The sequence below is a fragment of the Sprattus sprattus genome (genome assembly GCF_963457725.1).
Source record: "Sprattus sprattus genome assembly, chromosome: 3".
Lineage (NCBI taxonomy): Eukaryota > Metazoa > Chordata > Actinopteri > Clupeiformes > Clupeidae > Sprattus > Sprattus sprattus.
This window is the reverse complement of record NC_137922.1, coordinates 3441268-3456643: the sequence shown is the minus strand read 5'-3', so window position 1 is coordinate 3456643 and position 15376 is coordinate 3441268. Positions and strand designations below refer to the sequence as shown.

At 43.0% G+C, this 15376-nt stretch overlaps 1 protein-coding gene across 1 annotated transcript in view; it reads right to left on the bottom strand.

The window, feature by feature from the left end:
• LOC308361854 (transmembrane and coiled-coil domain-containing protein 3-like) overlaps window positions 1-9579 on the bottom strand; it is a gene marked incomplete at both ends in the record, with an annotated part of 82931 nt that extends 73352 nt beyond the window's left edge. The window contains 3 exons of the mRNA XM_080834318.1: window positions 6334-6426; window positions 6592-6720; window positions 9382-9579. Coding sequence (XP_080690444.1) covers window positions 6334-6426; window positions 6592-6720; window positions 9382-9579 — 420 coding nt within the window. The remainder of the gene's footprint in view (window positions 1-6333; window positions 6427-6591; window positions 6721-9381) is intronic.
• Between the last annotated feature and the right edge of the window lie 5797 nt (window positions 9580-15376).

The following is a 15376-nucleotide window of genomic DNA, read 5'->3' as shown; positions in this document are numbered from 1 at the left end:
GAAACCAGGATGAGAAGTAAGGCAGGAGGTTTGCAGTGGGCAACACGTAGCCAATTTCATACCAAACCACGCACGCCCTTTAACTTGTCGTGATCTTCTCAGCCTTTTTTCGGGGTCAAATCTAGCTTGCAATTAAATATACACCAAACAGCAGAAAATCTGGCTCTCATATATTTCAAGGATATATTTCTGCAATGAGAGCCCTGGAGCCAACAGCAAGACTGCAGGCAGGAAGAGCAGAGTGGCGCAGCGGAAGCGTGCTGGGCCCATAACCCAGAGGACGATGGATCGAAACCATCCTCTGCTAGGCAAGCCCCGACAGCTGAAAATTCGATGAAGCCAGCAATTGTGGGTTCGAGTCCCATCTGTGGTGAGATAAAGTAGAGTGGCGCAGCCGAAACGTGCTGGGCCCATAACTCAGAAGTCGATCGATCGAAATCCCCGATAGCTGAAAATCCAATGAAGTTCTTTTGTCAACATTGACAGTATTTCCCTAGTTCACTATAGTAACGAGGCTGAGGCTGAGGCTGAGGCAGCAGACTAGCCCCAGTGGCCTAATGGATAAGGCACTGGCCTCCTAAGCCAGGGATTGTGGGTTCGAGTCCCATCTGGGGTGAGATAAAGCAGAGTGGCGCAGCGGAAGCGTGCTGGGCCCATAACCCAGAGGTCGATGGATCGAAACCATCCTCTGCTAGTCCCTCTTTAAGTGCCACTCCAGTATAGTTGCCTTTCACAAAACGCAGTCGGAAACCAGGATGAGAAGTAAGGCAGGAGGTTTACAGTGGGCAACACGTAGCCAATTTCGTACCAAACCACGCACGCCCTTTAACTTGTCGCGATCTTCTCAGCCTTTTTTCGGGGTCAAATCTAGCTTGCAATTAAATAGACACCAAACAGCAGAAAATCTGGCTCTCATATATTTCAAGGATATATTTCTGCAATGAGAGCCCTGGAGCCAACAGCAAGACTGCAGGCAGGAAGAGCAGAGTGGCGCAGCGGAAGCGTGCTGGGCCCATAACCCAGAGGACGATGGATCGAAACCATCCTCTGCTAGGCAAGCCCCGACAGCTGAAAATTCGATGAAGCCAGCAATTGTGGGTTCGAGTCCCATCTGTGGTGAGATAAAGTAGAGTGGCGCAGCCGAAACGTGCTGGGCCCATAACTCAGAAGTCGATCGATCGAAATCCCCGATAGCTGAAAATCCAATGAAGTTCTTTTGTCAACATTGACAGTATTTCCCTAGTTCACTATAGTAACGAGGCTGAGGCTGAGGCTGAGGCAGCAGACTAGCCCCAGTGGCCTAATGGATAAGGCACTGGCACCAAAGCCAGGGATTGTGGGTTCGAGTCCCATCTGGGGTGAGATAAAGCAGAGTGGCGCAGCGGAAGCGTGCTGGGCCCATAACCCAGAGGTCGATGGATCGAAACCATCCTCTGCTAGTCCCTCTTTAAGTGCCACTCCAGTATAGTTGCCTTTCACAAAACGCAGTCGGAAACCAGGATGAGAAGTAAGGCAGGAGGTTTACAGTGGGCAACACGTAGCCAATTTCGTACCAAACCACGCACGCCCTTTAACTTGTCGCGATCTTCTCAGCCTTTTTTCGGGGTCAAATCTAGCTTGCAATTAAATAGACACCAAACAGCAGAAAATCTGGCTCTCATATATTTCAAGGATATATTTCTGCAATGAGAGCCCTGGAGCCAACAGCAAGACTGCAGGCAGGAAGAGCAGAGTGGCGCAGCGGAAGCGTGCTGGGCCCATAACCCAGAGGTCGATGGATCGAAACCATCCTCTGCTAGTCCCTCTTTAAGTGCCACTCCAGTATAGTTGCCTTTCACAAAACGCAGTCGGAAACCAGGATGAGAAGTAAGGCAGGAGGTTTACAGTGGGCAACACGTAGCCAATTTCGTACCAAACCACGCACGCCCTTTAACTTGTCGCGATCTTCTCAGCCTTTTTTCGGGGTCAAATCTAGCTTGCAATTAAATAGACACCAAACAGCAGAAAATCTGGCTCTCATATTTTTCAAGGATATATTTCTGCAATGAGAGCCCTGGAGTCAACAGCAAGACTGCAGGCAGGAAGAGCAGAGTGGCGCAGCGGAAGCGTGCTGGGCCCATAACCCAGAGGTCGATGGATCGAAACCATCCTCTGCTAGGCAAGCCCCGACAGCTGAAAATTCGATGAAGCCAGCAATTGTGGGTTCGAGTCCCATCTGTGGTGAGATAAAGTAGAGTGGCGCAGCCGAAACGTGCTGGGCCTAGGGATGAGAACCTTTACGATTTTAACGATTCCGGTTCCTTATCGATTCCTGCTTATCGATTCGATTCCTTATCGATTCTCTTATCGATTCTTATTGGGTAAGGGGTGAAAAAAGAGCACAAACGTTTTTTTTTTACATTAATGTTCTTTTATATAAATTTCTAGAATGCTGCACACACCATAAACAGAATGGTTACATAAATAACCAAAAACTTTTATTAAAAAACAGACATTCTTGCCACTGAATATAAAACAACAATATTTAAATGCATATGTGGTGAGAGTGTCAACTCTAAAGCTATACATTGACATTGCAGAGCACTGTTGATTGCTATTTCACTCATTCACTCATACACTCATCTATACGGTATCTGAGTGTATGAGTGAATGAGTGAAATAGCAAACAACCCCTATACAACCCTTCCTCTGCTACCTACTGATCTTTCTTTTCCAGAGCAGATATACCTCAGGAAATGTCTCATAATTGTTGGAACCTTACAATGCATCCAGGTTTAGTTTAAGTTAGTCCAATCTAAACCCCTCCCTCATTGCACTCTTGAGATAAACTAAATCTGGCAATAAAATGGCATGAATAAAATCGTTGAATTTTCTGATCTGACATGAAGCCCTTGTTATTGAGTAAAGGACTGTATATTTTCTTGTAGGTTGCTTGGTTGTATGGCTAATCGCGAACTATTATGCTTAACGCTTCTAATAGCAATGTAGAACCCACTACAAACACAATAACGTACTGAAACATACTTACTTGTATGATGCACACAATGCCTCACATACGTATTTGAACAAAGATGAATCGCAAACTAGGCACTCAGTATATTTAAAACTTAACTATTGCTGCCACTGAATTGGCTACGAGAAACTTATCCATATCTAGGGAGCTGCACGCGTTGCTAGGCAACGCCATTATTAACGGAGTCTTTTGCGCTTCATCCCTGACTTACCAAGGTAAACTCCTCAAAATGTTTTTATCATAACGGTGTTACTCGTGTGTTATCAGCAAACCTTCTAGAACCAACAGAGTGGAGGCAAGCACTGCCTCTGCTTCAAGCCAAAGGCTGAAAATAGAAGATTCTACAGCTAAGCTAGCCTAAGTTATATGACAATGTCCAACATCGCCCATTCTGTTAAGCAATTAAATGCTAAGTTTAGTTATGGTTAACACGACAACGCAAACGTTTGCTGATAACACACGAGTAACACCTGTTATGATAAAGCATTTTGAGGAGTTTACCTCGGTAAGTTAGGGATGAAGCGCCGTCGTTAGTTGAGCTGCTGCAGGCATCAAAAACATGACAATCTTGTAATTAAATACCATGTTGTGTGCTGAAGTGCTTATTCATAGTAGATGTACCTCCTCCCTTTGACGAAATACATGTTTTACAGATGTTACAAGTGACCATGTTTGCATTTGTTCGAGTGAATAAGCCACACTTTAGATCTCTTCTGTCTAGTTGCCATTTCTGCTGCGGTCTGATTTTTTAAAGGAAGAGTTCGCTCATGCGCAAACGGCAGAGAGGTCCGTTTACAGACCCGGTTATGAATTTGGCTAACGATTCCAAAGATTCGGCTCATTAGGAACCGGTTCTAAACAAGAACCGGGTTTCGGTTCCCATCCCTAGCTGGGCCCATAACTCAGAAGTCGATGGATCGAAATCCCCGATAGCTGAAAATCCAATGAACTTCTTTTGTCAACATTGAAAGTATTTCCCTAGTTCACTATAGTAACGAGGCTGAGGCTGAGGCTGAGGCAGCAGACTAGCCCCAGTGGCCTAATGGATAAGGCACTGGCCGCTTAAGCCAGGGATTGTGGGTTCGAGTCCTATCTGCGGTGAGATAAAGCAGAGTGGCGCAGCGGAAGCGTGCTGGGCCCATAACCCAGAGGTCGATGGATCGAAACCATCCTCTGCTAGTCCCTCTTTAAGTGCCACTCCAGTTTAGTTGCCTTTCACAAAACGCAGTCGGAAACCAGGATGAGAAGTAAGGCAGGAGGTTTACAGTGGGCAACACATAGCCAATTTCGTACCAAACCACGCACGCCCTTTAACTTGTCGCGATCTTCTCAGCCTTTTTTCGGGGTCAAATCTAGCTTGCAATTAAATAGACACCAAACAGCAGAAAATCTGGCTCTCATATTTTTCAAGGATATATTTCTGCAATGAGAGCCCTGGAGCCAACAGCAAGACTGCAGGCAGGAAGAGCAGAGTGGCGCAGCGGAAGCGTGCTGGGCCCATAACCCAGAGGTCGATGGATCGAAACCATCCTCTGCTAGGCAAGCCCCGACAGCTGAAAATTCGATGAAGCCAGGATTTGTGGGTTCGAGTCCCATCTGTGGTGAGATAAAGTAGAGTGGCGCTTCCGAAACGTGCTGGGCCCAGAAGTCGATGGATCGAAATCCCCGATAGCTGAAAATCCAATGAACTTCTTTTGTCAACATTGAAAGTATTTCCCTAGTTCACTATAGTAACGAGGCTGAGGCTGAGGCTGAGGCTGAGGCAGCAGACTAGCCCCAGTGGCCTAATGCAGTGGTCCCCAACCACCGGGCCGCGGCCCGGTACCGGTCCGTGAGGCACTTGTTACCGGGCCGCACAGAAAGAATAAATAATTTATATCAATTCGCTGTATTAATTATTAGCGTCTGAAAGGTGTTTTATTTTGAAAAACGATCGGATTTTCCCGGACGTCACATTCGCCTGTGCCTTTTGTCACGTCAAGACGCTTCTCGTTCAAGTGATACGTCACTCACATAAGCCCACAAACTAGCGAAAATTAGTAAAAAAAAAAAAAAAACATCTTTGGACAGCTTCTTTGCAAAGGTGAAAAGGCCAACTAAGGAGCCAGAAGAGGAGCCTACGACCTCAAAAAAAGAAAGCTTCTTTCAACAGACAATACCAGGAGTCATACTTAAAATACGGGTTTATCGCGACAGGTGATTCTCACGCACCAATTCCGCTCTGTTTAATATGTGGCGACAAGCTAGCACCAATGAAGCCTTTAAAACTGCTTCAGCACATGGAGACCAAGCAACTGATTCAGAGTTTTGGTGAGTTGTATTTTTCATGCACTTAACGTTTGTAATACAATGGTGTTGGCAGCAAATTAACTCCACCTAACGTTAATGTTAGCTTTTGTGTATGAGCAGACCGGGCTTCATTCTATCAAATTCGCGGTTGCTTCACGGGTGCAATTGAATGATTCACGTCAATATGAATGGATGACGTGTAAAATGACACCTTGAAGCTGGTCCGTCAAAAGATTGGGGACCCCTGGCCTAATGGATAAGGCACTGGCCTCCTAAGCCAGGGATTGTGGGTTCGAGTCCCATCTGGGGTGAGATAAAGCAGAGTGGCGCAGCGGAAGCGTGCTGGGCCCATAACCCAGAGGTCGATGGATCGAAACCATCCTCTGCTAGTCCCTCTTTAAGTGCCACTCCAGTATAGTTGCCTTTCACATAACGCAGTCGGAAACCAGGATGAGAAGTAAGGCAGGAGGTTTTCAGTGGGCAACAAATTGCCAATTTCGTACCAAACCACGCACGCCCTTTAACTTGAAAGTATTTCCCTAGTTCATTGGCTCTCAAACTGTGGTATGTGTACCACTGGTGGTACGCGGCTCCCTTTTGGTGGTACTCAGTCAGTTTTCCCATTTTTCATGACTAGGATATTAATCATTAAATATATATTAAAAAATCATTAAAACAACTAGATCCCTATCATTTAAGTTTGTTATTTATCTGAGCCATGCTTATTCTCCTGATCAGGCATTACAGTGAGGTAATAACCCTTAGTTCAACCCTTAGTGCAAAGGTCAATGATAGTAGCAATGGTGGTACTTTGAAAGCCAATTATTTTCTGAGGTGGTACTCACGGTGAAACGTTTGAGAACCACTGCACTAGAAGTCTCTGAGGCCAGGGAAACTAGAAGGGGTTACACTGAAATTCACTGGAACATTCCGTTCATCCTTATTCAAGCCATTAGCCTCAGACCCAGTTACTTGACAGAGGTGAGTGTTTGAATAGCCAGAATGTTCTTTGAAAAACTTCCAAGCATTACCTTGCGAAGCTGCTCTGGCGAGAACTCCAGGCCCACCACAAACAGGGTGAAGAGCACACCAAACTGCCCGAGAGTCTCCACCTGAACCATAGACTGAAACAGAAACACAATCATACACATTTAAAACAATGCATTATTGTAATTGTTATTATGATTGTTATGATTATTATCATTCTTATAAGATGCAAAATGTTTGTTTTTGTTGCCCATGTCCGGTAAGTATGTGTCATTTTTCATTCAGAGTTGTTTTGCAGTTACCTTGATAGCATTCATCCCAGATGGCCCGAGCAAAACCCCACAAATGATGTAGCCAAACATGGGTGGGAGGCCCATCTGAATGCACAGCCATCCACACGGTAAAGACAGCATCACTATTGATACGACATCCTAAGTCATAAACACAGGAAAGCACAACAAACCAAGTTAGTGACAACTGCTCGAGAGAAAAGGAGAGAAGAGGAATGGGAATATTATATATATATATATATATATATGTACGTATTTTACCCATATCTTATTTATGGCAATATGAGTACAATGATAATTTTTTTAACCAGGGGAATAACAATGGAACAAATTAACAAAACCAATTTAATTGGTATGCACACTTGTGCACCTTTCAGACACACTGTCTCCCAATTCTTAATGGTTTTGGTCCTCCTTGAATAATAAACCCAGAGGCTGACAAACAGTGCTAAAACAGTAAGTAATGACTAAGTAGTAACAGAACTTCAGCACCATAAACCATTTTACTGCTGAAGGAACGGAACCTTTTTAGATTAGCCAGTCCCACTACGATCTTGCAAGGGATTGCTGTGATTTTTGCAGCCAAAAATAGCTGAATTTGTGGCAGGAATTCACAAATGTATGATGATTTTGTGATTAAACATGTGATGATTTTGAGGTGTCTTTAACATTCGTAAATACAAAATCAACAGTGTGTATCAGTGACCCATGAAACGCATTAAAACAAATAATCCTCTGTACAGAAATGTTTCCAATTATTGGTATATTCTGAAGATTATAACACATGCTTTTCAAGCTTGGCCAGACTCACCTCCTCTTGATGTAGGTTGTATAAATTGTCTGACAAACAAAAATGAACGACACATAAATTAAATGAATAAAACACATAGTAGACTAGAGTAAAACATTGCTGTTACTTTTTAATAATACAAATGAGAGAAAGTAGAAAGAAAGGTACTCATCAAAGTATCACATAAAATGAGTACTCAAGTAGTGAGTAACTTCATATGATTGATAAGACTGTTTTTACACTTATAAGGCATATGTTTTATACATTTTTATATATATATCTACTGGATCCCCTGCAGTTTGCCTACAGAGCTAACAGGTCTGTAGACAATGCAGTAAATATGGCCCTTCACTCCATCCTCCAGCACCTGGACACCTCAGGAACATATGCCAGGATCCTGTTTGTGGACTTTAGCTCTGCCTTTAATACCATCATCCCGGCTCTGCTACAGGACAAGCTCCTCCGGCTGAGTGTGCCTGACTCCATCTGCAGGTGAATTACAGACTTCCTCTCTGACTGGAGGCAGCACGGGCGGCTGGGAAAACATGTCTCTGACCCCTGGACCATCAGCACCGGTTCCCCTCAAGGCTGCGTTCTTTCCCCTCTACTTTTCTCCCTGTACACCAACAGCGGCACCTCCAATCACCAGTCCGTCAAGCTCCTCAAACCCTCATTGGGCTCATCTCTGGTGGGGATGAGACTGCCTACAGGTGGGAAATTGACCATCTGGTGACCTGGCGTGGACAGAACAATCTAGAGCTCAATGCGCTGAAAACAGTGGAGATGATAGTAGATTTCAGGAAGAACCCAGCCTCATCCACCCCCATCACCCTGAGTGACGCCCCAGTTGACAGTGTTGAGTCCATCCGCTTCCTGGGCACCATCATCTCCCAGGACCTCAAGTGGGAGCTAAACATCATCTCCCTCACCAAAAAGGCACATCAGAGGATGTACTTCCTGCGGCAGCTGAAGAAATTCAACCCTGCCAAAGGCAATGATGTTGAACTTGTACACCTCCATTATTGAGTCCATCCTCACCTCCTCCATTACCATCTGGTACACTGCTGCCACTGCTAAGGACAAAGGCAGACTGCAGCGTGTCATTCATTCAGCGGAGAAGGTGATTGGCTGCAATTTGCCATCTCTCCAGGACCTGTATGGATCCAGGACCCTGAGGCGTGCAGGGAAGATTATGGCCGACCTCTCCCACCCTGGTCACAAACTCTTTGTGACCCTCCCCTCTGGCAGATGGCTGTGGTCCATCAGGACCAAAACCTCACGCCACCAGAGCAGCTTCTTCCCGTCGGCGGCTGGCCTCATTAACAAGGCCCTGGACCCCAGCTCCCCAACACGGACTAATCCTGAACTCTTAATTGCACACTAGTCCTGCATTTTCCATTTAATATATTCTGTAAATTTTTAAATATATTTTATATTTAGTTTTTCCTATGATTAATAAATAAATATGTGTATTGTTTATTGTGTATGTTTATTGTTTGCACCAACGTCCCACAAAAAAATCCTGGTAGGTGAAAACCTACTTGGCAGTAAAAACCTTTCTGATTCTGATTCTGATTCTGATTCTGATTCTGATCAGGAATTAATGTAGGGTAGAACGTTGGGATGGCCCATTCAAATCAAAGATAATTTTTGGAACATTCTGAAGAGCCGTATACAAAACAACATTAACAACGTCACTACATTTTTAGTAATTTTAACTGTTTTAGGTGTATAGTATACCAAGTATACAATTTTTTACTTCACAACTCTGTTTTAGACATAAGTAAAACAACACACCTGTTAAAATACAATTTGTTCACAATTTGTGTTAATAAAGTGGCATTGTTTTCTATCAGTATTTATCAGCAAACATCAAATAAAATTTCTGAAGGCAGTTGTCAATCAGGTCACAACTATTACACAAAGCAGCTTCAAGATAAAGACATCAGTTATGACCAAAAAGCACAGCCTTGGAGGAAGAAGGAAGAAGAGCTGTGTTGACAGAATCTGACCTTGATGAAGTGGTGATCGGCACGGGACATGGTGGAGTCTCTGGGTCTGGTGAGGACATACTGGTTGTTCTGGGAGTCGATGAGCATGCTGAGGCCAAGGTTCTGCTCAGGTGGCTCTCTGTGGGATAGATTCCTGTTTTTCAGAGGCTCATCAGCGTCCTCCACCCTCAGCACTGCTTCAACATTCATCCCCTTCATTGGATGAGAAATGGGTCACAGAAGTCAGAGCAAAAGAGAGCAAATTAAGGCCCAATCTCAATACTTCCCCTTACCCCTTATCTTTCCCCTTACCCTTGAAGTTGCGCGTTCATGTGAGAGCTAGTGGTGTCTCAATACCCAATTTGATCAAGATTAAGGGGTAAGATTAAGTGGTGTATGGCCCTCGTTTTTAAGCTGATCGGAGAGCTACCTTGCTCCTCCAAGGGCTATCCCAGAGCACACAGCGAAACCAGCTCGGGAATTAAAAAAAAAAAATGGCTGCTTGAAGCGAGGAATATTTTACATGAATAAAGCTATCTACACAACTTTTTATATGTTTATAATGACTCGGTTTGATCTGAAATGTGCTACACGAAATGGTCACTGCTGATACATCTATAGGGATGCCAGTAGGTGGCTTCCCATCATTACAGTATATGAACTGTTAAAAAATAAAACGTGCCTATATATGGTTGACGCTGAATAAAGCTGAAACGCTGATGCAGGGTACTTACAAATACAGGCCATTTTATGGAGCATTTGCTTCTCTGGAATAACCCATGGCACACACCTAAAGCTTAAGGACAACTGTTCAAAAGAGACACTCTACTCAAGTATGCTCCTTATAAACTTGGTTTGCCATAGAGAACCCGATAAAGAAATTCTACCTCCTGAAGTTACATCCTGATTTTCTCCAGTAATACTGTAATCCATTTGCTTCAACCTCCCTCAACAGCAGGACAAGAGTTCAATGCAATACGTGGATAGCCTGCCTTTTACCCATCAATTCCATAAAAGGGTTTCAAGAAATTGAGATGCAAAATTAGAGAAAGTCTTTTATTGTTTTAACCACAATGTAAAGTGCATCCTCGATATCCATTTATGTTTGAGTTCAGGGCCTGAAAAGACAAGACAAAGTGAGAAATCCCTCCGATATGAAACAGAATTTGAGAACAGAAGTGGACAGATACCTACATGGCAAAGATCAACTGGGCAAATCTAGCCTTTCCTAAAGAGAAATAAATACATAAATTCACTAGTTTGGCCACTTGCAAAGAAATGTGTGATCTATAATTGTATGGTAGGTGTATATTAGCAGTGAGAAACAGAATATCAACCAAAAAGACTTTATTTGCATTTGATGCAAAAAAATAAGTATTTGAACCCCTGACAAAAATGACTTAGTACTTGGTGGAATACCGTAAATCCTCCAATCGTGGCCGGGGCTTGTATTTACTTAGGCTGCACAGCGCACCGGCCTTTATTTGGGGCAGGCTTGTATTAGGGGCAGGCCTTTATTTCTTACTTATCTTCTGTTATAGAAATGTATTATTTAAATAATGGGCATAATTGCAGTAGGCTAATATAATTCATTGCATATGCGTTCAACACTGCCTGCACATCGTGTAGCGCTTTATGTGCGGTGTCAACGTAAACATAAACATCGAAGTTAACGTCTCTACTGTCAGTCACGGAAGAAAAGATTTCCAAAGCCTTGATTTAAATCATTGAGACACTCTATTATGCTTACCACTGACTGAAAAGAGCTGGTTTGATATCCAGCCTAACTTTCTTTCTACATCCACCTGCTAGTCGTAGCCTATTGCATTCGTCTCGGGTCAATGTCAAATTTCTTTGCTGCTTTTTCTCCCGAATGTTCATCAGCAATCAGCATACACCATCTCTTTGAATTTAATATCAAAGTTACGTAAGTCTACTACTGCTTTATTATCCCTTCTGGAAAAAGTAACCTAGCCAACTAAAATGTTACAGCTATACGATACGTGGATATGTACATTTAGGCTAAACCATAACAAATTGCCAGACGCGCCTTCATGAACAAGATAGGCTACTTTATTTTACCCCCGGCTTGTATTCAGCCTTTATTTGTCCTTTATTTGTCCGGCCTTTATTTGTCCGTATGGACCACGACCCCGGCTACTATCTGGAGCCCGGCTTCTAATTGAATCCCGGCCTTTATTGGAGGATTTACGGCAACCCTTGTTGGCAAGCACAGACGTCAGACGTTTCTTGAAGCTGGTTACCAGGTTTACACACATCTCAGGAGGGATTTTGGTCCACTCCTCTTTGCAGATCCTCTCCAAATCTTTAAGGTTGCGTTTTCAATGGGAGGGAATGAGGGAATGAGGTTCAAGCCCAATATTCCACGTTACATGGCCCCATCCATAGTCCCCTTGATGCGGTGGAGTCGTCCTGTACCCTTGGCAGAGAAACAGCCCCAAAGCATAATGTTTCCACCTCCATGCTTGATGGTGGGTATGATATACTCTTGGGGTCATATTCAGCATTCCCCCCCTGTCAAACATGGCAAGTCGAGTTGATGCCAAAGAGCTTGATTTTGGTATCATCTGACCACATTCTGTCTTCCAATCCTCCTTAGAATCATTCAAGTGTGCAATGGCAAACTTCAGAAGGCCCTGTACATGTGCTTCCTTGAGCAGGGGGACCTTGCGAGTGCTGCAGTACTTCAAAAAATTACGGCGTGGTGTGTTGCCAATGGTTTTCTTGGTGACTGTGGTCCCAGCTGCCTTGAGATCATTCACAAGCTCCCCCTGTGTAGTTCTGGGGTTATTCTGCACCTTTCGAATGATCACTGATACCGCACGAAGGGATATCCTGCATGGAGCCCCAGACCTTGAGCGATTAACATTTGTTTGGTGTTGCTTCCATTTACGAATAATCGCACCAATAGTTGTCTGTAGCCCATTCCAGCCTAGTGCAGGTCAACAATCTTATCTCTGACGTCCTTGGACAACTATTTTGTCTTGCCCATGGTGGTGAGGTTGAAGGTGTGAAGTATGATTCTTTGGACAGGTTTCTTTTATAAACGTCACCAGTTGAGATCATGGTGTACCTTGTTAGACCTAATGAGGACTAATATGTGTGCTTCTTGGGCACATAACTGGTCATTGTGAGCCAGAATTCTTGCTGTTTGCTTGGGGGTTCAAATACTTATTTTTTGCATCAACTGCAAATAAAGTCATAAATGTTATAAAATGCAGTTTTCTGATTTTTTTTTTTTATGTTTCTCACTGTTAAAATACACCTACCAATACAATTCTAGATCACACATTTCTTTGCAAGTGGCCAAACTTGCAAAGAAATGGGGTTCAAATATTTATTTTCCCCACTGTATGTACAGATGAAGCGTCTGCATTATGATGTCATGACCAGGTGCAATGTCACAGTTCCAAGCATGCTGATGTCACTGTAGCTAGGCAACTTAGAATCTCAACATTCTAAAACACTTCAGGCAACCATAAAGACATGCTGGATGCAAACTAATGGTAAGCTATCTTCATTAATTGTTAATTTAATTAATGTTTTCAATTCAATTCAATGACTTTAGTTCAACTTCCATTTCACAATCTCAGGTAAACATCATAAATCCACATAGTTTTATTTAAAATAGCTACTAAGCGCTTAAAATTGAATTGCCACAATTCTATAGCATACAAATTGATTTGATTAATACAATCTAAAATATTCTTAAAATGATGTAATATATATATATATATATATCAATACAATTCCACAGAAATGTTTCACATGCCATTAATCCATTGACAAGAGTGAGATACGTAGATCTTCATGTCAATCCAGGATAACTCATGAACAGACACAAACGTACATATGTTAGCCTAATAACCACTCTCTCTTTCCCCAGATGACTTTGAGTCTTAGCGAAGATAGCTGGGAGAGATACCTGGGCTCCAGGTTACAGAGAGCACAGGTGGAACTAACAGACCACATGAAGGACATTGAACAGCAGCTGGACACAAAGTTTCAATGCATGGAGTTGGAGTTCCATGCCAAATTTGATAACGCTTTCTTCCAGCTGAGTACCATGGTCAAACCTACCAGGAAGGTTATGGCCGAGAGGCAGCAGGTAAAGTTCCACCATATTCCTAAAATATTATTTATGAATGTATTTGCTTTTTTATTTGTTGTATACTTCTACTAATATGACTATAACTACTTCTACTAACTATAATAATAATAACAATAATAATACTGAGAATGAGAAATAAGAATAAAATAATAGTATTCATTTTGTATGTGCATGGCTAAATAAATAGCCACAACTATGGCCAAGAAAGGCAAAGCTCATTGATAATTAGTTCTATAATAATGGTCAGCTCTCTGTGCAGAAGGATAATGAAAGAGCAGAGGAGGAGAGAAAAAGGCAAAAGGAGGAGAGACAGACAGAGAACGAGGACAGGCCACTGAGAAAGAAGTTGGAAAGGGAGATAGAAATGAACCATCGGAGGCAAGAGGAAGACCTTTGGAAAAATGAGAAAATGATGACAGACACAGAAAGACTAAGAGAGGAAATAAGACAAAGAGAGCTGCAGGCCGAGGTTGGCAAAGAGAAAGACACAACGATTGACGAGATGTTGAATGTGAGACAGCCAGAGGAAGAAAGACTGAAAGAGATCACCTCACAGATCGCAAAAGAGAAAGATGGACTGATGGCAGAAGAAATGAGACTAAGAGAAAGGATAGAGATAGCGATAAAGATAGTGAGTAGACTGAAAGAGTTGACCAAAGTACTTGAGAAAGAGAAAAAGAGACTGATGGAAAAAGAAAGGAACATGGAAAAACTGCAGACTGAGAGACTGAGGAAAGAAGACAGACTAAGAGAGTTGGCCATGATGCGTGAGAAAGATAAACTCATTGAAGAAGAAAAAAAGAGAAAAAAGGAAGAGACCAAGAAAGAGTTGCTTGTAGCAATTGAAAAGGAGAAAGATAGACTGATGGAAGAAGAAAAGGGACAAAAGGTGGAAATTGAGAGAAAGAAAGAGGAGGACCATTTTAGAGATTTGATCATAGTTATTGAGAAAGAGAAGGTCAGACTGAGGGAGGAAGAAAGCAGGAGAGAACCAGTGAAAGATGAAAGAATGAGAGGGGAAGAGCAATCAAGGGATTTGGCCACAGTATCTGAGAAAGAGCAACTGATGGGTGAAAAATGGAGGAGAGGAAATATGGAGAAAGACAGAAAAAGAGAGGAATACCCTCTAGCTGAATTGAAGAGAGAGAATGAGACATACAGAATGAAAGAAGTGATGACTACAGAAATAGAAAAAGACAGAAAGCAAGAAGAAGTCCAACTGGGACATTTAGAAATTGAGAGGTACAAAGAAAAGGAGCAACTGATTGAAGAACAGAAAAGAAACAAAATTGACACAAAAATGGAAGATGGGAAAGTTGGAGATTTGCAGATAAAAAAGAAACATAATTTAACAGAAAAAGAGTTGGAAATGGAGAGGAAGAGGGAAGAGAAAATTAGATGGGAGGAGCAGATGAAGAAAGAGCTTGAGATTTGGAGCGTAGAGACGGACAGAGAACGGCAAGACAATCTGCAAACGCAATGGCGAGAGATAGCGAGAGAACAACAAAAACAGGTAGAGAAAGAGCTTGGAATGGCAGAAAGAGAAGTGATGGAGAGACAGAAAATCAATGAAGGGGGGGCCCAGGGGACACAAAGAGTAGAGATAGAGAAACAACAAATGGGAGCAGAAGTAAAGTCTCCCCACTCACAACCTTCAGGTGACTCTGCAATTCACAATGTGCAGGGCCAGGCTCAATCTGATCAGGAGGTCCCCCCTGAGAAAGATACGAAGGACAAGAAAGACAAGAAAGGGTCCTTCCTCAACTCCATGGGGAGTGCCTTAAAAAAGACTATGTGCTGGAGCACTGGGCTAGCTGAGCACAGGAGGCAGCGTAAGCTCGTCAAGGAGAGGAGGCTCAAGGAGGAAGAAGAGCTCTTGAGGCA